Source organism: Myotis yumanensis, unplaced genomic scaffold (genome assembly GCF_028538775.1).
Source record: "Myotis yumanensis isolate MYYU_CA2020_CCGP unplaced genomic scaffold, mMyoYum1.0.hap1 SCAF_21, whole genome shotgun sequence".
In the NCBI taxonomy this organism is placed as follows: domain Eukaryota; kingdom Metazoa; phylum Chordata; class Mammalia; order Chiroptera; family Vespertilionidae; genus Myotis; species Myotis yumanensis.
This window is the reverse complement of record NW_027223772.1, coordinates 10,528,936-10,552,893: the sequence shown is the minus strand read 5'-3', so window position 1 is coordinate 10,552,893 and position 23,958 is coordinate 10,528,936. Positions and strand designations below refer to the sequence as shown.

At 42.3% G+C, this 23,958-nt stretch overlaps 1 protein-coding gene across 2 annotated transcripts in view; it reads left to right on the top strand.

Annotated features, from left to right (window-relative positions):
- AOPEP (aminopeptidase O (putative)) overlaps nucleotides 1–23,958 on the top strand; it is a 332,190-nt gene that overhangs the window by 51,918 nt on the left and 256,314 nt on the right. For both annotated transcript variants that reach the window (XM_070400873.1, XM_070400872.1), the window contains exons 3-4: nucleotides 3,421–3,587; nucleotides 21,600–21,753. In XM_070400873.1, coding sequence (XP_070256974.1) covers nucleotides 3,421–3,587; nucleotides 21,600–21,753 — 321 coding nt within the window. The remainder of the gene's footprint in view (nucleotides 1–3,420; nucleotides 3,588–21,599; nucleotides 21,754–23,958) is intronic.

Genomic DNA, 23,958 nt, shown 5'->3' with positions numbered 1-23,958 from the left:
CAAAACTGGCTCTCCAACATCCCCCGAGGGGTCCTGGATTGCGAGAGGGCAGTTCTTGGATGACACACCCCGGAATTGGGCTCCCTCCTCTCTGGTCTGGGGTCCCGAGAACTGTCGCTGCCAAGTCACTGCAGCTTGGCAGCTCCTGCATTGAGCATCTGACCCCTAGTGGTCAGTGCATGTCATAGCTACCGGTCTGATGGTCAGATGGTCGCTTAGCCTTTTATATATATAGAATACACAGGTAGGAACTCTTCTCCCTGACCCTTCTTGTGACCTTGCTTGTGGTCCTGAGTTTCCTTTCTTGTTGAATAACTGCATCACTCATTTTATCACTTGAGCCAGAAACCTGAGAAAATTCTGTTATCTGTTTCTAGACTTAACAGTTTAAAAGAATAAATATTTACTATTTCACAGTTATGAGGAATCCAGGGGCAGCCTACCTGGGTGGTTGTGGCCCAGTATCTCTTACAAGGTTGCATTCTGCTGGGGAGCAAACATCTCAAGGCTTGACTAGAGCTGGATGGTCCTCTTCCAAACTCACAGGCCTGGCTGTTGTCAGCCTACACATCCTTGCTGACTGTGGGCCGAAGGTCTCCGTTTCTATCACATGGGCCCTCCATAGGCTCCCAGTGTGTCCTCCTGCCATGGCAGCTGGATTTCCCCCAGAATCAGTGATGAAGAGAAAGAAAGACAGAGGGAAAAGAACCCCTAAAATGGAAGGCACAGATTTTCAAATAATTTAATCTCAGAAGTGATACAGACTAATCCTCATACAGCATGCGAAGGGACTACACACGGGTGTGAGTATAAGGAGGTAGGGGCCATTGGGGACCAACTTGGAAGCTGGCTCCCTCAGAGAGGCCTTTCTCTCCTTTTCCCTCTCCTTCAGCAAATCACTAAGTCCTTCTGATTCTTCCGCTGCGGTGTTTCTTAGATATGACCTCATCTAAAGCTGATTGCTTGTTCTGGGAAGAGGTGTGGAAGCTGATGGGGAAGTCTTGGGGATCGAATGCCTAAGGTCACAGGTGAAATGCATATTAATATGCTAGCATGGCCTCCAACCCAACCTTATAGGGAAAGGAGAAGAAACCTCTTGGCAAGCTAATATTTTGGGGAGGATTTGTTCCCTGTACAGAGAAGGGGAGACCTGTAACATCAGAGTCATCCTAGGGAAATAAGGTGCTGAGCACAACAGCAAGAGAGTGTAGATACTTTTAGACTTAGCCTGAGCACCCTAGGACTTAAGACCATAATAAGGACAACTCCCCCTTTGCATGAGGCAGAGAAAGCCTTAGGAGAGCGGAAAGCAAGGGCCTACATTTCCCATTGAGCATCATTAATAAGTTTAACTCTACAAGTCTACTTAGATTGGAAGTGGCTTCTGATAGCTCTCGAACTGAGAAAAACTGTGGGATGCATTCTGCTTCAGTGAGAAAGCAAGCCTTGATCTCAAGGTCTGCCATTGCCTGAGGAAGCAAGAGTTATGCCTACCATTTGGCTACTGGGAATACACCTTGTTTCCACTGATAACACTCACTTTTCCTTTTTGGGACCTTCTCTAAGATGGGCTTTTGGGGGGAAAACAAAACACTTAATAGATAGAATTATTAGAAATAGGCATGCTTGACCCAACCTAGCTGAGTTATTTGAGCTGCTATAGCATATCTCTCACCACATACCCACCACCAGCAGCCCTGCCTGGAATGAGATAGCTCTGGCAGGCTTCCTCCTCAAACAGCCTGAGGTGGGACAGCTTGTTGAAACCGATGCGAGATTCTGGGTCTTCCATGAAATTTTGTTCTTGGATTGATAAACTTGGAATACAGAATCATAGATTTATGGACCAGAACAGACAATAGAAGTCACCAACCTGTGTCCCTTTCCCATTTTACATGTGACTCAGAGAGGTAAGAGACTTACCCATAGGCACTTAATAAGGTGAAAACCCAGGAAGGACTAAAGTCTTTTGAATTCTCATCTTTCCCTGCTCCTTGTCAAGCTTGTGAGTTATCACGGACACTTATAGGAAGGGAGACCGTACCTGCCTATCTGCCCTTCCGTCCATTTTCTGCTCTTATTGTGATCTTTTCTGAATGACCAGGCACCTCACTACCTAGGCTCCCTCATCTTCTATTTCCTGGTTGGTCTGACCAATTCGGGAGGGTTGGGGGTGGCCCTGGTAGAAAAATTTGAGAGCAGGAGTTGGTGAGAAACATTTCTTCTCCCCTCCCTGTTTCCTTGGGCATCTCCAACAGTGACCAAGCCTCCTCTGGTCCCAGCACCCATTGGACGGTCTCCACTGTGACTCTGACTTCTGCCAGATGACCCGGCAACATCTAGAAACATCAGCTTTGCCAACCCAAGGAGTCACAGCTACTTACTGCTCTGCTTACTCTCTGGGTTGCCTCACTGTCCCCGTTTGGCTCCTCCACTCTTCTAGCATTAGTATAACCAATTCCCTGTATAAAATGATCTCTGTTTGTCAAGACCTGGGCTGTTTTCTCTTTCCTTGGCTGCACCCTGACTGATAGAGTGGGACCATCATTCTGTGTGCTCTTGGCGCATTTTAGGGACACAATACATGTTCATCATAGTGAAGCAAAAAAGTGGATACATTTTTCTGAGACACTTTCCCCATGGAAAGTTTTGTGCTTTCTAAACAGTGGTGTCAAAATAATCCTTTCCCTTGATCTCATCAATCTTTTCCATCTCTGTCAGCAGTGACTCAATCATGGAAGAGATTGTTCTTGGTGCCCAAGGGTGTGTATATTTTAGTTGCAACAGAATGAGCCCTAATGTCATGCCATTGGTTTCCCAAATTTGCTTTGGTAATGATTACACTTGGCCTTCCTGGTAGTGGTGACCTATAGTCCTGTTTACCCCTGTTCTTGGCCTCCACATAGGGATTCCCACAAGGGCTCCATTTGAGATGGTGGTTTCCAGGATTGGGATATCTGCCCACCAGCACTGGACTTGAGACCACCAGCTTGTTTTTCCAAACATTAATATCTCAGTGATCTCCAAACATATTTTCTGTTCCAGAATATTTTCCAAGTTTTGTAGGAATGTCTCTAAAGCTTTTTTCTTTTAAAGGCATAAGGTTAGCTAGCCTAAGGGGAAGGGCAAGGGTAATACATATTTTAACTTGGAAGACTAGTGTTTAAAACTTTAACCAAAAAACGTTTTCCCCCTAAAAAACAACTTTCTTTACATATTTAAGTAATTCATTTGGGAGAAATTATCACTTAGCCATCCCTTGGCAGTTTCAGTTCAGAATGCTTTGAAACTAGTCAACTACAAAGCCTCAAATGTTTTTTCTTTGAAAGCTCAACTTAACCTTCTCTACCATGGAGATGAGAAAAGTGACAACTTATTTTAAAGATTCCCCCCCTTTGTTTCTTTGTCTTTCTTTTGCAGGCCATGTGTTTATACGATGGGATCTCCCATAAACAACAGGGCCCTTTTTCCATGCCAGGAGCCCCCCGTTGCCATGTCAACATGGCAGGCCACAGTCCGAGCAGCTGCATCTTTTGTTGTTTTAATGAGTGGGGAAAATTCTGCCAAGCCAACACAGCTTCGGGAAGGTACTGTACATGTGTTCTGTGCTTCTTTGTGTATTGCACACATGCTGGACCCAGGAACCCAATACGCGCTGTTTTTCGCAACTTTAAAGAGATCCTTTATTAGTTGGGTTTGAATGAACATGCTAGAAAACATCCTGCCAGAGAAAACAGCAGGGAGGGGAGGCTCTGGGGAGCCTGGGCAGGCATGCGGGGCTCTTCATGCCAGACTTATCAGTTCCTAGAGTATTTCAGTGGTTGATCTGCCCTGGTGGTTTGTGGGCCATAAGTGGGTGGTCTTGGTTGAAGACTTTCTGGGCAGGCAAGTGTGTCATGGAAACACCGTTACTTACAGTTGAGTTGTCTGTGGTTGGGTCCTGGAGCCCGCACAGGGGGTTCATTACGCCGAGTGATAGTGCTGCTGTTGGCGGGCCCGCCAGAGCTGTTCGAGTCCAGCTCTGTCCCTCAGAGTTCTGAACCCAAAGCGTAAAAGATGGAAGGCAAGTGCTAATGCAGATCAAGGTTCTGTCTGGGGATGATTTGCTTATTGCAGTAATTAACTCCGCTGAGAGCCTAAGCATTTTGATGCCAGGTGAAATTTTTATAATTGTAACATTTCTTCATTTTAAATAAGGTGTCTCTCACATACCTTTAGAAACTTTAAGTTTTACAGGATATTAAAAGTAATAAAATTAAATAATTTTAGAGAAAGTGATTGCTAACATTTTGTTGCATTTCCCTCCAGTATTTAAAATCTACACAGATGGTACATATTGTCATTTCAAAATTGCCGTCATAGCACATAACAGCTTTTTTTCACTTATGGTGTATTTTGAACATTTCCCAGGTCATTAAGTATTTTTTAAAACTATAATTTTAATGTCTGCATAATATTTTATGGTATGAATATATCATATTTTAACATTTTTGTATTATTAGACATTTTTATTGTTTCCAGGTTTTTTCCTGTTATAAATAAAGTTGCATTAAATTCCTGAGGAGACATTTAGTATAAAATTAGAATTATTGAGTCAAAAGTTTTCAGCACGGATAAGGCTGTTGGTACATATTTCAAGTTGTTTCCCAGAAATGCTGTGCCCATTTGCAGTTGTACCAATAGTACATTTTCATACCCATCAGTAGTTATAGGGTCCCCATTTTCCATGAATTTCACCCATTTGCTAGGCAAGAAAAGGTCTGTCTTTAACATAGATTACTTCAATTATCAATGAGGTTTTACATGTCCTTATATTTTTCTTAACTATCTTCATTTCCTGACTTTTTATTTCCTTTGCCCATTTTTACAATGAGGCTTCAGTGAGGTTTTCAAAAGTTTGTTTTGCCTTTTAATTTGATTGGCTCTTTAAATATAAAAATATTTATCTTATCATATTTATGAAAAGTACTTTTCCCAGTTTTACTATGCCTTTTAATTTTATACTCTGTTTCTGATCTATTGGCGATTTTAATTTTTATTTGGTGAAATCTGTCTAATTATTCTTTGAAGGTCTTTCTTTATTTGATCTGAGATTCATCTGTTTTGTTTTAATATTTTTATTTAATTTAAAATTTTCATTAAGTCTTTATCTGTTTGTAGTTTATTCTAGTCAGGATTGTGAAATGAGGACTACAGTTTTTTTTTCCAAATAGGAAATAAGTTGCTGTAAGATAACTTATTGAATCTTTTCTAACTTGTGATGTCTCCTTTATCATAAACTAGATTTAACACATGCTAGAGTCTTCAATGAGAATTTACTTGATTTTCAAAGTAAAAATAAGACAAATAATACATTTAAAAAAGATAGGTAACATTTATATGGTTCATTTATAAATGAAAAAGGACAAAAAATTGCAATAAAATTTCCTTTTTACTCCATTCCCAGCTACCCAGAAACCCTTCCCCCAAGGTAACCAAAGTCACCAGTTTCCTTTGTTTAAGATGTTTTTTCCGCTTGTTGCACAGATCAGAGCATGCTGCACATATGTTTGTATTGTACCTCAACCCTTTAGAATAAATTGGTTTTACAGATAATTTCATATCTGAGTATTAAGAGCTTTCTCATTATTTTTTATGACTATAGAATATTTCATAAATGGATCTTTTACAGTTAAGTGAGCCAATAGCTCTTGACTTCACTCTGTCAAATAAGGAACTAAATGGGCATTTACTTCTATCATCTTCCCTCATCCACATTCCCCAGTTTTAGTGAATACAGTTAGGCTTTAGGACTCATATTATCTATCTATATTTTTTTAAATATGTTTTTCTTGATTTCAGAGAGAGGAAGGGAGAGTGAGAAAGAGATAGAAACATCAATGATGAGAGAATCATTGATCGGCTGCCTGCTACTGGGGATCCAGTCCTCAACCCGGGCATGTGCCCTGACCAGGAATTGAACCATGACCTCCTGGTTCATAGGTTGATGCTCAACCACTGAGCCACACTGGACAGGCTTATTTCTATATTTTGTTTTTGTATTATATCTTCTCTTCTAGGAATTACAATTATTGTTTTTTTACATCTTCATCTAGTTTCAAATCATATTTGTAGTAAGTATTTATACTGTCTTTATCCTTAAGCTTTTAAATTTGAATCATTTCTCAGGCACTTGGGAAATTGTTTCAATATTTGTTTTCTAGAAGGGTGGATGTGTGGTATATTTTATGAGCCATCCCATATTTAGGTTGGCTTTTAGTTCTATTCACTTACGAACAATCCTTGGCTAGGTATAAAATTCTTAGGACTTCTTTTTTCTCTTAAACAACTATAAACATTTTTATTATCATGCCTTACTTAGCATTTCTGAGGAGAAATCTGATATCAATTTTTAAAAAATTCCTTGAAAGTCTGATTTTCCTGCCTAGAGGCTCATAGAATTATTTTTATTTATGTAATTTACAGCTTTCTAGAAAGAAGCTAGCTGTGGGTATCTTTGGTTTTAATCAAGGTTATTAAAGTACTAGAGGCCCAGTGCACAAAATTTATACATAGGTAGGGTCCCTAGCCCTGGCTGGTGATTAGGGCCGATTTGTGGGGCGACCAGTGGGGTGATCAGAGGGGGAAGGAGGCCCGCTTACACCCGCCTTGGCTGGCCTGGCACCACCTGCTAGCCAGCCCGGCCCCCTAATGCTGCTGCCGGTCGGGGCCTGTGGTCTGGGGGAAGCTCCTGCATTGAGCGTCTGCTCCCTGGTGGTTAGTGCGCATCCTAGCGACCGGTCGTTCCGCTGTTCGATTGATTTGCATATTAGGGTTTTATATAGGTAGATAATTTGCATGTAAAAAAATGTACACAATTTGTCTTGTTTAATGAAGTTTGAAAAATACACCAATTTATTTAATCAGCACTCCTATGAAGATGTAGAACATTTCCTTTACCCGAGGACTCCCCTTATGCCCTCGCCATCTCTCCTTACGTCATTCCTCCAAACCCCACTCCTGTCAAGCACTGACCCGATTTCTGTGTTTGTAGATTAGTTTTGCCTCTGCCAAAGATTCACGGAAATAGAGTCCTTCCATGTGCACTCTTTTGTGTCTGGCTTCTTTTGCTCAGCATAATGTTTGGAAAAGTCACCCACATTTTTGTGAGTGTTAATAGTTTATTATTTTAAAACTGGTGAGTAGTAGTCCATTATATGAATAAAGCACAGTTTGTTTATCCTCTCACCTGTTTATGGACATTTGAATTGTTTTTAGCCATCGTGATAAATAATTCTGTGAACACTGTGTACAAGTCTTTCTGAGGATATAGGTTTTCATTTCTCTTGGGTAAATACCTGAGAGTGGAATTGCTGGATCGTATAAATGCATGTTTAACTTTGTAAATATCTGCCAAATCATTTCCAAAGTGATTGTATCATTTTGTATTCTACCAGCAATATATCCCCCTTCTGCACCATTGCTGGGCATCCTTGCAAACACTGGTATTGTCAGCCTTCCAACTGGGTGTCCAGTGCTAGCTTGTTGTGGTTTTAATTTGCCTTTCTCTGAGGACTAATGATCATGAGCAACTTTTCGTACTTATTGTGCATTCTTATATCTTCCTTTGAAAAGCATCTCTTCAAGTTGTTTGCCCATTTATTTAATGTGAGATTTTTGGTTGTTTTATTAGTAGATTGAAAGAATGCTTTGTATATTCTAGGTATAAGCCTTTTATCAGCTATATGTATTGCAAACATATTCTCCCAGTCTGTGTAGCTTGCCCTTTCATTTGTTGTTTACACTCTACACCACTGATTTTCCATAGAAACATTTTGTTCTTTAGTAATTCCATTGTAGATTTAAATTGTTATTTAAGTTTCCTTACAATCCTTATCTTTTTGATCTGTTATCTTTTGAACTCAGTCTCTTATACTGTTTCAGCCTGTTGTCTTCCCATACTTTTTTATATATTTTCGTAGAAGTTATATCTTCCTGTATCATAAATGGGAATGGCAGTTTCCTAAACTGCTTTTGGTTTCTACAATAAATTCATTTCTGAAGCTTGTTCTTCTTCTGAGTCCTTAGAATGATGTTTTCTTTTACCTTTATTTTGCAGTATTTCTTCCCATAGTGCTCATGGCTCTCCTCACAGGACACAGTCTATGAATTTCCCTGCACTCCGTTCACTTTTCACGCGCCCTGTCTGAAACTCTCTCTGTTCAGCAGGTGAGAGGTTACTGATGTAGGCTGCAGCGTCTTGCTGGAATTGCCTAGTGAAGTTCTGCTGGACTCACACAGGCTCTTTCTCCACCCTCCCTCTGTGGTTCCCGGACGTGCTGAGGTTGATTGAGTACCTGAAACACTGCCGTGTCAAGCTGGTCCTGATACCTGGCCACCTCCAGCCCCCATGGCTGCCTCTAGAGGTTGACCTGCAGTCACCACACCCCACGATGCGGGGTGGCTCTCCCTGCCCCCCACCTGACCAAGCCTGCATACTGTCTCATTCATGGTTTGGCCCTGCAGTTCAGACAAAAAGGCTCGTGCTTGGCAGTGTTTCTCGAACTTGAGCCTTATTTTTCTTTATAGAGGGGAAAAAAAATCTCATGGTTTACCAGGGTCGGCTGAAATTATTTGTATTAGAATTATATTTTAAGACTATGAATGTTAAGATTAGATATAAATTATGTTTGCTTATAACTCTTACATATCTATAAAGCCAAAATAAAATTATAAGTTAAGCACAGACCAAGTTGTTAAATCAGCAAAATTCAAATAAACAACTTACGTTTAATGCAAAGGTTAATGTTTTGTTGTAATGTCATCGCCCCTGACAGTGTGAGTGTGCTGCTCACAGCCCCGTGGAGGTTCTTTGGAGATGGCCGTGCGTGAGCCACGGGGCGGTCTGTTCTCCACCATGTTCCTTCCGGTGCGGGGAAGCTTTTGTGTGCATAGCACGCGGCGTGGGCACAGCCTGCACTCAGGAGAAGCATCGTCCTGAGGCTCTCCTCTCATTAGCTCTCAGTCATTAACACGGTGCGCCTGCCTCTGTGCGGTCGCAGCACGCATGCATGTGTGAACTCTCAGACTGGTTGGCAGTACTCGGTTATATCTGGATATTCCAATCGGCTGGCCACATCCAGCCGGTGGCCTGTTTTTAGACACACAGTTTGATTGGAACACGGCCCTTGTCCATGGCTGCTTTGGTGCTGCAATGGCAGAGCCGAACAGTTGAAACAAAGCCTGCATGGCCCGCACAGCTTAAAATATTTACTAACTGGGTCCTTTTCAGAACAGAGTCATCTGATCCTTCAATATCTGTCTGTCTGTTTGAACAGTATCATCAAAATTAAAACAAGGATTGCCTTTATCATTTTTGTGGAAACTTTTCATACCTCCAGAAATATATCTGTGACTGTTTTTCAGAATTACCAATTTGAAGCACAGAGTTAACAACAACAACAAATACATGCTAATTGGGATTTGCTAATGTTCATACTACTTGCACCTTCTGTGGTATCTCAGAGCAGACTTGACCAACTCCAGCTGAGGGAGGCGTGGCAAGGTGAGAGCACTTGGTGCTGATAGCGCAGCCCCTCCTGCAGCCCACAGCTGGCTTTCTGAGAGGACGGCCGGGAGCAAGTGCCACCGGAGCACTTTGCAGCCCAGGATGGCTCTTCTGGGGGAGGAATCTTGTCTCTAGATATCTCTGCCCTTCTTAGAAAAAAATGGTATGTGGATACAAGATGATGCTACTTCCTAAGTCGTTTTCTAGATTGGTACATTGGTCTCAGAGGACCTCCTCTGTTGTGCAGTGTCCTTTGAAATGATGAGCTACCCTTGGAAATGTGAGTGGCAAACCCTGCCTTCCACCCACAGTTCCCACAGTGCCACACCAGCCCCATTAGCACCTTTGCCAGGCGTCAGCTGATTTCCCAAAAGGAGCAAAGCACCAGAGCAGCATAATGCCATGAGGCAGATAACAGGGACAGAGATGACAGCAGCCCGGGGACACAGGACGGGAGTCCTGAGTCCTTGCTGCCTGAGGGAGATCATTCCTGACTGTTTGTAATGAGAAGGCCGCTGGTTTAGAGTGTAGCCTGATGCCCATCATAAGAATTGTATTAGCCGAGAAGCCACTACCCTTTTCTCAGGAGGGCTAAGTCAAGGCCATAGATTTAGATCCACTTGTTTGGCTCCTCTATTATTTGACCTCCTCAGCATAATGTTATTGGGCAGACAGAAATGGTAGCCTGGGTGTAATTGTTGTCCCATATTCCCTGCCAAAATGTAGCCATCCCATGAAGCACAGAGACCCAGTGCTCTGTCTGCACAGGTGCTTAATGCTTATGTGTGGAATGACTGTTCTGTTGAATCAGATGGAAGTAATATGTGCATGGGAGAGCTTTTAAACCGCACCAACAGGGACGGCAGTGATTCCAGAGGCCTTTCTCGGGCTCCGCTTCTGATTAGAGTTCATGCCTTTTCTTGAGGCTCAGTAGATTTTAAAGGAAAAATATGGGTGTGGTACATCCTGATTTTCCCGTGTTTGCTAATTTTATTTTGTTTAGTTTTGTTTTATTTTTGTAGAATCTAATTTAGTGTATTTCTACATCCTAGAAAAATAAAATGCTCCACTTGCATTTTTCATGGGAAGCCCCAAGTAAATGAACAAGACTGACTAATTTAAGCTCTTTCCAAATGTGCGAGAAAAAGCATATGAACAAGTGAAAGGTGTTAAAAACTACACGTGCCCTCACATAGGATCTGATTTCATTTTTCTATTCAAAAGTAAGACCGTAGACATTACTTCATCCTGGGCAAAATGCTACTCTCTGGCCTGCCCAACAGACCAGCTCTCTGACATTTTCTCTCTTGACTTTCTGTGGGAAATTCCAGGGAAAAGCCAAGATTTCAGAGTCCAGACCCTCCTGTGTGCAATTGAAAACCAACTTTTCTTCCCTCTGGATGGCTCAAAATGAGCAATACCATTTAGACTGCTCCTACCGCATGCAACCAGGAATTATGTGTAAGGAAACGGTAGATTAAAGGCATTTAGGAATGGTTATGATTAAGTGTTTTCACCACAGAGAATGCAGAGTAGAGAAAACTTTCCTGGGCTAGTACACATACATGTGTTCCAAGGGCTGGGAGTACAGAGTGAACGCCTTCATCTCTTCGAAAAGCTATTGGTGACCCAGGGCTGTGTTCTGCTCTTACATCTCTCCCGAGGGCTCAGATGATGCCTAGCACTTTCTAAGTCCGTGTCAGGTCATTCGTTTCTTTCTTGCCTTCCTAGCGCTGTACTCACCATCCTGAGCATACGGGGAAGTCATCATGCTTTCTTTTGGATAATGATGACTTTGGCAGGCATGTGCATAACAATTCTTGTTGTGGGTTTTTGTCTTAGGCTTGATATTCATGAATTTTCTCATGTGGGTCAGGTACTAAAGTGTACCTGTGACCATCGGGAGCAGGATGGTTTGGTGTAGTTTGACCATCCATTTTGTGCTTAAGTTTCAGGGGAACTAGGTTGTCTGTGTCATAGGTCAGAATGGAGGGTGAGGCTTGCAAGACCAATCCGAATCCTGGTGCCATGTATTCCTTAGGTATCCATTAGCCACCAGGGGAAACCTCTAAACCTAGGGAGGTGCTTGTGTCCTCTGTTCAGTAGGTGGCGCTCTTTCACCTGGTTCACAAGCATCATCTTGGAGGTCATTCTCTCATGGGTCTCCTGTGCCTCAGGCGGTACCATGTTGAAGGAAGGAAACCCAAAGCGTTGCCAGTGGCATCAGTGCTTGAGAAGAGGTGGCATGACCTGGCACATGGCCCTGGTTAAGCAGTGCTGGCACATACCAGCCCAGGACACTCTTACCCTCTCCTTTGTTCTGCTGCCAGCTCCCACCCTTGAGCGACAGCGAAGAAGAACTAACAAAAGGCAGTCACGCCATGGGTATTCAGGAGGGTCACACTAGCTCATAAAACCAGAATGTGTAGGCTTGGCATCTGTGTAGAAGTGAAAGAAGAGAGCTGGGGTTTGCTGAAAGACCCAAGCGCTCAAGCAGGAAGCCAAGAAAGGAAGAACAACTGAAACTGGGAGCTCTCCTCCTTTTTACGGATCTATTAAATATATTGTCACCAATACACAAAATATACATAACACATACATTATATATAGTGTGTCTGCATGTACTTATAAACATGCATATTCCTGTACATATTGCTAAGCATCTTTACTTTGTGATACAAAGATGTTCCAAAATAATGAAATAGCTTGATGTATGGAATAGTTTGGGCAGGAAGTTCTGAGACTAAGAATATTGACTAGAGAAAGAAACAGTCTTGAGGTAGGAAAGCAGCAGGGACTGTCGAGTAGAGAAATATGATACCTAAATAAAAGCGTTTATCAGTTTCTGAGTGCTTCATGCTAATTGTCTAGCCTACAGTGGAAAAGTTTGTGTTCTTTTTAACTTTTCTTTTTAATGGTTGACACTATTACATATGCACCCATTCCCCCCACCTCCACCTAGCCCCGGCCCCCCTTCCCTCTGGCCATCACCACACTGTTGTCTGTGTCCATGGGTTACGCATATTTGTTCTTTGGCTAATCCCTTCACCTTCTTTGATCCACTTTTAATAGGAAGAATTAAGTGCCTGTTTTAATTTTCAGTGAAAATAATAACTCTTTCAATACAAGACATTCGCTGAGAGCCTGTCTTTGCAAAGAGAAATCATCTGCCTTGGCCTCCGGAGCTGAGCTGTAAGGCTGCCTCTGCTGTGCTGAGGGGGTGCGGCCAGGACTCCCCTAAGCAGAGCACAGTGGCTGGACATACATTTTGTATTGAATTTACTATTAGTGGGCAGGATTGATATGTAAAGATGACTACAGTATCTTGATGTTTTTCTCACACTTTTTTTCTTTTTATACAATTGATTTTTACAAGTAATTAGCACAGGTTTTCACAGGTATCCCATCAAAAATCCTCTTTCCTAACCATGAGCTGACGACTCCATCACGTTCTCCTTTTTTCCCTCTTTCCTCTTCCTCCCTTGGAAGACAGGATCTTCAAAACTATTCGTAAGACAGTTTTGTAGAGTAGTAAATGAAGAAAATAATTATTGTAATTATTTTCACACTCAGTTATACGTGTTTTCAAAACTAAATTTTAGACTGCCTCCTATGATTTGAAAAGTGACCCATTTCAAACACTTATCATTCCTACAAAAAAGCAGTTATCTTTAAGGACAATTTCAATCCTATTTCAGAGATGAAAATGTCTATTTGGACCTTGTAGCAGCTTCTAGTGTGATTATAAGAACAATATCTGATATTAGATTTCTGTCTTACTAGTGAGACAATTGAAGTCTAAGAATTTCACCCCTTAAATAAGTTCCAGTTTGAGAAGGTGGCATAGAGCCTTTGGGAACTTTCTGTGGAAGCTCAGAAGGGAGGCTAGCTGGGTGGCTGCTCAGGCCTGCGCAGTTGGGAGCGCCACTTCCTCTAGGCCCGTTCCTATTGTCCCCACCCTTCCACTCCCTGTTCATCTTGGTAATGATTCCAGGCCGGGCCCTGAAATCATCCAGTGGTGTGATGGGCTTCTGGCCTTTGCAGAGGAAAAACTCAGCTTAATTCAAGTACAGCATGTTCTCTTTGTTTTGCAGCTGGGGTAGCAAGGGAGCCTAGGGCAAGTGGATTGAATAAAAAAGGAAAATGAAGGTATTCACTGTCTATTTCATCAAGGTTGGCTCATTTAAAGTAAACACCATTTAAATAGTCTCCAAATGGCCCATTCTATATGAAGTCATGCAGTATGCCCCCTTTTGGGCTGTCATTCTCCTTAAATGGATCGCTTTGTGTGCACTACGTTTTAATGCCATTCAACCTTAAACCCCATATGTGGGCCTCATCAGGCCACAGGCTTCAGTGCACATGTGGCAGCCATACCTTCAACATTTTTCGTCTCTGCCTCCAGAAAGTCAGCCCAAGCAACAGGGGGAGGCAGCCATAAAGATGACAGCAGTTAAGATTTCTTCAACACTTACTATGTGCCAGTTACTATGCCTTAGTGATTTCTGTGTCTATCATCTAACCTAAATCACATAATCCTCTGAGATAGACACTATGATCATTCCCTTGTTAATAGATGAGGACTCTGATGCATCGAGAGATTAAGTGATGTGTCCAAACTGGTAAGTGTGGAGCAAGGCAGCTGAACCCAAGTAGTCAGTTCCAGGGCTGGAGCTACATCAGCAGGCATACTCCAAAGAGACATGCTCTTCATCAGTTCTCTTTTCAAGGTAGGCTCATCCCAAACAATTGCCCATCCAGAAATTATTTCTCTTTTCTTTGGGATTTGTGCTCTGCATTCTGGGGCAGTATTTCCACGTGGTCCTTTGCCTTTTCTGCAGTCTGGTTTGAAGATGGGATCAGGTGTCCCCTGAGCAGCTAGCTCCCTTGGCAGTGGGCCGTCCTCATGCCAGGTTCAGCTCTGTGGAATAGTCCATGAACAGACAGCTCAAAGATGAGGCCATGAGACTTGCCCGGATGGTAGGGGCCAGTAAAAGCCTCCCCAGCGCAGTGGAAGCATTCAGGTGTCACTGCGCTGACTTCAGCCTTCACCCAGGTTGGACAAGAAGCCCAGGGCTGGGCACCTTTGAGAAACTTCTGTAGAGTCCAGCCAGGGTCTTTGGGAAGTGGGCGCCTGGCCGGTTCTTGTTTGGCCCAGGCTATTGATCTGGCCCTATTTGACTGGCACTAGGTATCCTGAAAAAGTTTTTGGCTTTAAAAGCTTAAAGCATGAAACAGTTTATTCCCAATGAGCTCCATGAAGTAGAGGAACTGTAAGAATCAATAAATTAAAAATCTTGAGGGCTATATAGGAAAAAATCATCTTGAGCATTTAAAATATGGGTTTGGATGATGTTTTCAAGACATTTTCCCCTCCCTTTCCCCCCAAAAATCCCTTTTCTCCCATGATTTAACTTCAGAGAAGACTGAGGGAGTAATGACAGTTTTAAAATACTTTTTGTTGGATTTAACTCAGATTCTGTTAATACTTTCGCTATTTTGCTTCCAAACTCCAGGTCATTTAAAGTGTCTGACTTTGTTTTGAAACTGCTAATCTCCTTCCTCCCCCCTGCCACATCAGTTCTGGCCTCCACCACCCTCCTCCCATCACCTTGAGTGTACAGGCATTCTGATAAAGGTGCTGGGACATGATGTCATTGGCACTTGGTGAGGCTTCTCCATGACCTTGTGTAGGCATCTACCAGATACCTTCTATTCCACTAGCAGCATTCTCTACTGAAAGCAGTTTCAGCTTCTGCTGTTTCCAAGCAGCCTTTTCTTCTCCATGTGCTAGATGGATGGTACAAGGACCAGAGAGGCAGCAAAAAAATCAGGTCAAGCATTCAATGCTAAATGAGAACATCGTGTTTCTCCCCCCACCCCCAGACTTCTTGAGATATAATTGGCATCTAACATTGTAAGTTTAAGGTACACAATGTGATGATTTGATACATGAATATATTGTGAAGTGGTTACCACAATAAGGTTAGTTAACACATCCATCACCTCACATAGTTTTATTGTGTGTGGTGAAAACTCTGAAGATCTACTCTCTTAGCAACTATAAAATATACACTATAGTATTGTTAATTATATACAATACAGTTTTGTTAATTATATACAATATAGTATTGTTAACAGTCACCTTGCAGTGCATAATATCCCCAGAACTTATTTACCTTATAACCAGAGGTTTCCATCCTTTGAACACCCTCACTCATTTCCCCTCAATGTCTTCCCAGACCCCCACCCCTGTCAGTCACTAATCTACTCTCTGTTTCTATGAGTTTGATTTTTTGTGGGTTTTTTTAGATTCCACATATAAGTGAGATCTCATACACTATTTATCTTCCTCTGTCTGAGTTATTTTATTTAGCATAATGTTCTCCAGGTCTATCCATGTTGTCACGAATGGAAGGATTTCTTTTTTTATGTCTGAATAAATTGTGTGTGTGTGTGTGTATATATATATATATATATATATATATATATATATATATATATATATATATATCACATTTTCTTTATCCAGGCATTACTCTGGAAGTTAGATAGTTTCTATGCCTTGGTCATTGAAAATAATGCTGCAATGAACATGAGAGTGCAGATATCGCTTTGAGATAGTGATTTCATTTCCTTTGGATAAATACCCATAAGTGGAATTGATGAGTCAGATGGTAGTCCTATTTTTAATGTTTTGAGAAACCTTCATACTGTCTTCCATAGTGGCTGCACCCTTTTCTCCACATCCTTGCCAACTCTTGTTATCTCGTCTTTTTCCTTTTCATTTTAAAATCATTTTTATTTTTAAATTACAGTTGACATACACTACTATATTAGTTTCAGGTGTACATCCCAGTGATTAGATATTACATAATTTACTAAGTGATCATCCTGATAAATCTCACATCCATCCGACACCATACATGGTTATTAGAGTGTTATTATCTATATTCCTATGCTATACTTTACATTCTTGTCACTATTCTGTCACTACAAATTTGTACCTCTTAATTTTTTCATCTTTTCCAATCCCATCTGGCAACTGTCAAAATATTCTCTGTATCTATGAATCTGTTTCTGGTCTGATTGTTCATTTATTTTGTTTTTTTCTTTAATATTTAATTGTTGATAGATATGTCTTTATTGCTATTTTATTATTTATGTTTTTTATTTTTTTAATTTTTCTTCCTAAAGAAAATTCTTTAACATTTCATGTAATACTGGTTTGGTGGTAATGAATTCCTTTAGCTTTTTCTTGTCTGGGATTCTCTTTATCTGTCCGTCCATTCTAAATGATAGTTTTGCTGGGTAGAGTAATCTTAGTTTTAGATCCTTACTTTTCATCATCTTGAATATTTCTTACCAATCCTCTGGCCTGCAAAGTTTCTGTTGAGAAATCAGATGACAGTCTTATGGGAGCTCCCTTGTAGGTAACTAACTGCTTTTCTTTTGCTGCCTTTAAGATTCTCTTTTTATCTTTAACCTTTTACATTTAAATTATGATGTTTCTTGATGTGGGCCTCTTTGGGTTCATTTTGTTTGGATTTTCTGTGCTTCCTGGACTTGTATGTTTATTTCCTTCACCAAATTAAGGAAATTTTTTTGTCATTACTTTTTCAAATAGATTTTCAATTTTTTGCTCTGTTTTCCCCTTTTGGCATCCTCATGATGTGAATGTTAATACACTTGAAGTTGTCCCAGAGGCTCCTTACACTATTTTCATGTTTTTTGATTCTTTTTTCTTTTTACTGTTTTGATTGAGTGTTTTTTGCTTCCTTATATTCCAAATTGTTGATTTGATTCTCAGCTTCATCCATTCTACTGTTGATTCCCTGTAAATTATTCTTCATTCCATTTAGTGTATCCTTCATTTCTGACTGGTCCTTTTTTATGCTGTTGAGGTCCTCACTAAGTTCCTTGAGTCCCCTTATAACCAGTGTTTGGAACTCTGTGTCTAGTAGATTACTTGTCTCCATTTTGTTTAGTTCTTTTTCTGAAGTTTTGTTTCTTTTCGGACATATTTCTTTGTTTCCTTATTTTGTCAGTCTCTCTGTGTTTGTTTCTGTGTACGAGGTAGAGCTGCTACATCTCCCAGGCTTGGTAGAGTGGCCTAATATAGTAGGTGTCCCATATGGCCAAGTGGCATAGCCTCCACAATCTCCTAAGCTGGACACTCAAGGTGTGCCCCCCATGTGGGCTGTGTAACCCTTCTCTTATAGTTGAGCCTTGATTACTATTGGCATGTCAATGGGAGGGATTTACCCCCAGGCCAATCAGCTGCAAAAACTGTCTGTGACCACCAACCATCAACCTCTAACCACCATGGATGATCATTTGTGCTTTGGCCCACCCCACAGAGCAGGACTTACTTTAGAATGGTTCTGCTGCCCACTGAGTCTGCCTTTTATGTGTGTGGCTAATGAAGGTGGTTGGACAGTGATGCTTCATCATGGTCTGAAACTATTCACTGGGTGCACTGGCTCTGGGATCTCCAGGGAGGTGCAATTCAAGGTCAGCCACTGCCCAGGACCACCCAGCATTAGCTACAAAGTAGTCAGCAGATGGCTGGTATTTGTTCTGGGCTTGGAGGTGCCCAGGAGAGGCCAAGCTCTGAACCAAGGCCAGATGCTGCTTGTTTGAGAGATTTTAGGAAAATCTGAAACATTAGCCAAGACAGGCCATTGGTATGGAAAAGCCACTGGAAACAGCTTGGGTGGGCCTGAAAGTTGAGTGGGGCAGAGCCTCAGGAAATCACTAGGGTGGGGAAAACAGTGTTAGCCAGGTTGATGGAGACTCTGACTGCCAGCGCTGTAAGGGGAGGGCTCATCAAAGGAACAATGGCTTTTGCCAGCACTTCTGTCTTGGAGAAAGCTTCCCTCGCCCTCAGCTCTTGCTCAACAAACAATTCAGTGCCTCCCCATCTGCCTCTGTTGCCCTTTAATTTGCTTCCCAGCACTAGAGCTCAGAGGGAATGAGTCTGAGTAAGTCTGCGTGTGGACCCTTTAAAAGGAACTGTCTGGGACTCCAGCAGCCTCTGTGTCATTCAGCCATGATCCTCAGCTGATTTTTACAGCCAGAAGTTATGGGGACTTCTCTTCCTGGCACTGGTACCCTGGGCTGAGGTCCTGGTGTGGGGCTGGGACCCATCACTTCTAATCGGGGAATTCAGGGGGGATCTCTGCAGCCAAGATATCCCTCATGATTTTTCTCTGCCATACGTGGGTGTGGGACCAGCCTCTTCCATGTCTCTACCCCTCCTACCAGTCTCGATTTGGCTTCTTCTTCAATTCCCTAGTTGTAGGGCTTCCAACCAGCCAGATTTCAGGCATTCTGAATGGAATGGTGGTTTTCTATAGTTTAGTCTTAATTATGATGTGGCTGGGAGGAGGGAAGTACCCATTTCATGTTTACTTACCCTGCCATCTTGTTCGAAGTCCCTCATCTTTAAAGAGGAGCATGCCTTGCCTTGGCTGGTGTGGTTCTGTTGGTTGGAGCATCATCCTGTGCACTGAAGAGTTATGGGTTTGATTCTAGGTCAGGGTACATACCCAGATTTTGGGTTTGATCTAGGTCGAGGTGCTTACTGGTGCAACTGTTTGATGTTTCTCTCTCACACTGATGCTTTTCTCTCTTGTTCTCCCTTCCTCTTTTTCTAAAATCAATTAAAAAACAATAAAACTATTTAAAAAATAAAAAAAGGGGCACCCATGTACACAGACAGTGGGGTGGTGAGGGCCTGGGGCCAGAGGCAGGGATGGGCTGGAGGAGTCAGGGAGGAGGGGGGGGGGGCGGGCGAGGGACATATGTAATACTTTCAACAATAAAGATTAAGAAAGAAAAAGAGGAGCATGCCTTCAGCTTCTTAGTCGGATGTGGAATGAGTGATTTTAAGAGTGACATTCTGACTCCAGAAGAGAATGAAAGGTATAACCAGTTTTGAGAGAATGGATACCTCTGTGATGTGTTCCCAGCCATTCTGAGCATGCCCTTCTATATTCCTCATTCAAGTATTTCCTCTAATGACTTCCAAACTTGATATCATATCATTTGTATTCAAAGTTGATATCATTTATTTTTTTTCCTTAAGTTTAGGTCTTTGTTTTGTACTTAAAATTTTATTTTTCATCAGAGGAGTTCTGCAGGATATTCTTTTGGATCTAAGTTGGTATTTTCTGAGGATAATAAATAATGACTCTCTACCTTCCTGAGTTCAGAATTAGTTGAGAGATAAAGAAGCCAAGCATATGGAGATCAGAATCTAACCTTTATTATTGGTTTTTACTGGTAGAGTACTTTGAAAAATGTCATGTTAGCTCTGAGGGCTAATGTGGGCATGTTAACGTTTGGGCCCTGAATATGACTTCTTATCCACTCACTAACCAAATTGGACACCACATCCCACCCCATGAGTTTAGTTTAACCCTCTAAAACTTTGTTTTAAAATATATTTTTATCGATTTCAGAGAGGAAGGGAAAGGAAGAGAGAGATAGAAACATCAATGATGAGAGAGAATCATCGATCAGCTGCCTCCTCCATGCCCCACACTGGGGATTGAGCCCACAACCCAGGCATGTGCCCTGACTGGGAATTGAACCATGACTTCCTGGTTCATAGGTAGACGCTCAACTACTGAGCCATGCCAACTGGGCTAAAACTTTTTAAAAATATATATTTTTTTATTGATTTTTAGAGAGGAAGGGAGAGGGAGGGAGAGAGAGAGAAACATCAATGATGAGAGAGAATCACTGATCGGCTGCCTCCTGCACGCCCCCTACTGGAGATCGAGCCCACAATCCCGGGCATGTGCCCTTGACTGCAATTGAACCCAGGACCCTTCAGTCTGCAGGCTGACGCTCTATCCAAAGCAGCTAGGGCTAACCCTCTAACACTTAAAACAAAAAAGAGAAGAATAGCTCCTGCCATGGAGTTAGTGAGGGGCTGAAAGAGAGGCTAGGTTGTGTTACTATTATGGAACACGAGGAGCATGAGAAGTGGAGAACTGTGTTCCATAATATGAGGTGATAGTAATTCCTCTTAACACGTACCATCAATTTATAGCAGATGCTCAGAGAAAAATACTATGTAAAATCAGATTGTATGACACATTCAGATTTCAGAAACATTAAAATCATTTTTCTATCTCAGAAGTAAGGGAGTATAGTGTTACAAGTTATTGATCATTTATTCCTTGGTAAAAGCCTTCTCTAAGGTATGTACTAACTAGGGGCACACCCCTGGCTGGGTGGGGAGCCCCAATTGTAAGTCCAGCCTTGTTCCAACTAGCTGGCACTCCTTGGCTCCATGGAACCTTTCCAGGCCTGCTTTTCATCTGCTCAATGAGGAATGGGGGACCAGCCCAATATATTGACAGATAAAAAGGATGAGGAATACTAGTATGAGACCTGAACTTCCACAGTTAATTAGTTTCAGAGTTGGGACTAAAACCTAGGTATCTCCTTTCTTTAGTCTCATTGTGTTCTATTATATCTATCCATTTTAGATGGGCTTGAATTAAATTCAGACAAAATAGTTTAGCAGAATAGAAGTGATAATTCATTTGTTCATTAATCATCCATCCATTCATTCAACTGAGCATTTTTTTTAATGCCAACTACTGTGCGAGGAAATAGGATGAATAAGATATTGTTCTAGCCTCTCTAGAAGCATACAACCTATACTTTTTTGTGTTTGCAGCTGTTAGTGACCACCTCAACCACCAGTTAACTGTGGAACTTCAGGTCTTATATTCCTCATTCTTTCTATCTGTTACTATATTGGGCTGGTCCCCCATTCCTCATATTTATAGCCTCACTTGAATGGCTTCAAACTGATGCTTGGAATAGATCCAAACCTCCCTGGTTGTCCTGAAACTATCATCTCTCTTCCTGAGACCTGGAATAGTGCCCCTTCAGTTGACAGGCCCACCTCCAAGAACTGGCTCATACCATCTTGGGACATAAGTTCTTCAACGGCCTGAAGAGAAAAGATACAAGTGAGGTCTAGAACCATACATGGGTCTCATTGTGATTTTTCTCTTTCTGTTTATAGGGTGCTCAAGCTGGCATTACTACGTAACCATGCCAATGCCAGCCTCCACCTTCACAATTGCGGTGGGACCCTGGACAGAAGTGAAGCCAGAGACCTGCTCGCCAAGTGACCTGGCAGCAGAGAGGTCCCTCTCGCCGTCCGAGGCTGACTTTAGGTTTGTATTTGGGATGTTGCTGGAAAACAGACACTCGAGGGAGCAGAATGATGCACTTATTCCAAGCACTGGGAATGTGAGTCATCCCTGCTGAGAAACTAAACCAAACTGTGATTACTCAAAGCAGGAAAAGCCCTGCTGGGAGGGAAAGAGAGTTGAGAGCTAGAAATGTGGGCATATTGTTTATACGGAAAGAACAATGAGATAAAATAAATGTCTATGAAATCCTCTGTGAAGTCAGGTGAAATATTTTTGTATATTTGGTTAAGTCAACAGGAACTTCAGATCCAGTACTTTCTTTCTACACCTTTTAACTTTGGATTTCAGTGCTTATTTAGTCAAAAACACAACTTAATCAAAAGAAGTTGCTTGTTTGATGGCTTCCTTTGTAGTCCATTCTGCTGCTTTGGTTCCAGGGACTGCTGTTAGCAGTGCATTTGTGGAGCAGCCTTCTCAGGAGCGTCTGACACAAGGACACGGTCACAAGGCCCTTGGGTTATGAGAATCCGGCTGGGTCAGGGCTCTGTTAACTTCGGTAGCAATTGCTTCTATTTCAGAGTCGATCAGATAAAATCAGTTTAAACTTTTTAAAAGTCAGTATAGGCCATTAGGTATTCACTTGCAGCTTTCCCAGAAGTTCAGCTGTTTCTGGCTTTGAGAGCCAAAGAGGAGAAGGGGAATGCACGTACTGGGCACAGGAGTGTGCTAGTCATGTCATGTGGTATCGTGCTTCATTCTAGAACTTTTACATCCAGCTCAGTTTAATCATTTTCCCATTTACAGGTCGTCACTAAGTCAGTACCTCCTGGTGGAGAACGCCCAGAGTCATGGGACAGATGGTTAGCTCATCCTTGACAGCCAGATAAGATATGCTCGTAGGACAAATTCCTTTTGTGTCGGTTTTGTTTTGCCAGGTTGCTTTTGCAGTGACGGTGGTAGCTGGTGTCCTTAGAAGACAAAGCCTTGAGCCCTCTCTTCCAGGGGGCATGTCTTATTGCCTACATTTTGCTTTTTGGAGGAAGGGAGGTAATTTCCACTTCTTACTTGGTAACTTCCATATTTTGGGCTATCTTCCCTGAGCTATATAGAGCATCCTAGATTGCTTTTTGAATTTTACTTATGCACTCCTGAGGGAAGAAGAGATGTAGACAGAAGTGACATATGTTATTTTCACGTGGGAATATTTAATGGTTTGTGAGACCTAGTGCCCTCTCCCCCTGTCCCTGAAATCCCACAGTAGGCTTCATTTTGCAATTCTGGGTAGCCAGATTTCTGAGTAGGGAGGACAGGTGCCTTGGGTAGTCACTTGGATCCACAGTAGACTTGGTATGAGTGAGAAATAACTTGTTTGTGTTAAGCGACTAAGATACTGGGGTTGTGTGTTATTGCAGCATATCCTAGCCTATCCTGAATTGATGCAGAAGCCATTGGCTGTTTGAGATCCAGGAAAGTCTTGATTTAAATGTCATCTCGGTTAGTTCTGGGGATAAGCCTGTATGACAGATAGGTTTTATTATCTCCATTTTATAGATAAAATAATGATGCTGGGACTTGTTCCTGCCTCCTGCGTTACAAGACCTGGATTCGCATCTGGGCCGAACCCCCTGGAGAGGTGATTCAGAGGCTTACCTGGGGACTTTTAAAACTTGTACATAACACCCCTGCCCCACCCGGAGTCTGGTCCACTCTCACCTGGAGAGTCAGTGCCAGGACTGAGTCACTGCTGCCAATTGGAATGATTCACGTTGTAAAAGAAAACAGGAGTTGAGGCACTACCTTTGAGCCTGGAGGTGCCGTGCCTGTTGGCTAAGTAAGTTTCTGTGGGCAAAACCATCCTTCTCTGTAGAATGCAGAGTTCGCTGGGGGTGTGGCGTGGAGGGAGTGTCTCAGTTTCTTCCTGGGAAGGAGCACCCTGCTGTGCACTCACCTCGCGGCCTGATTCGCTGTTCGAGGCGTGCAGTTGAAAAATGTGTGCCTTCGGAAGGCTAGGGGAAGGCAGAGAAAGACGTCTGTTATTCTGTCCCCCAGCCATATCCGCAGAGATCCGAGTGGGGAGCGTGCTCTCTGCTGCCCAGAAGCAGCTGAGACGGCTGTTCACGCCTCTTGCATCCGTAATTGTGACGGAGGAGGACATGGCAGGTGAAGTGGGGATTCTGGGAAGATAGGACTTCGGTATCCCTGTTAGGGTTTAGGGGACGTGGCAAA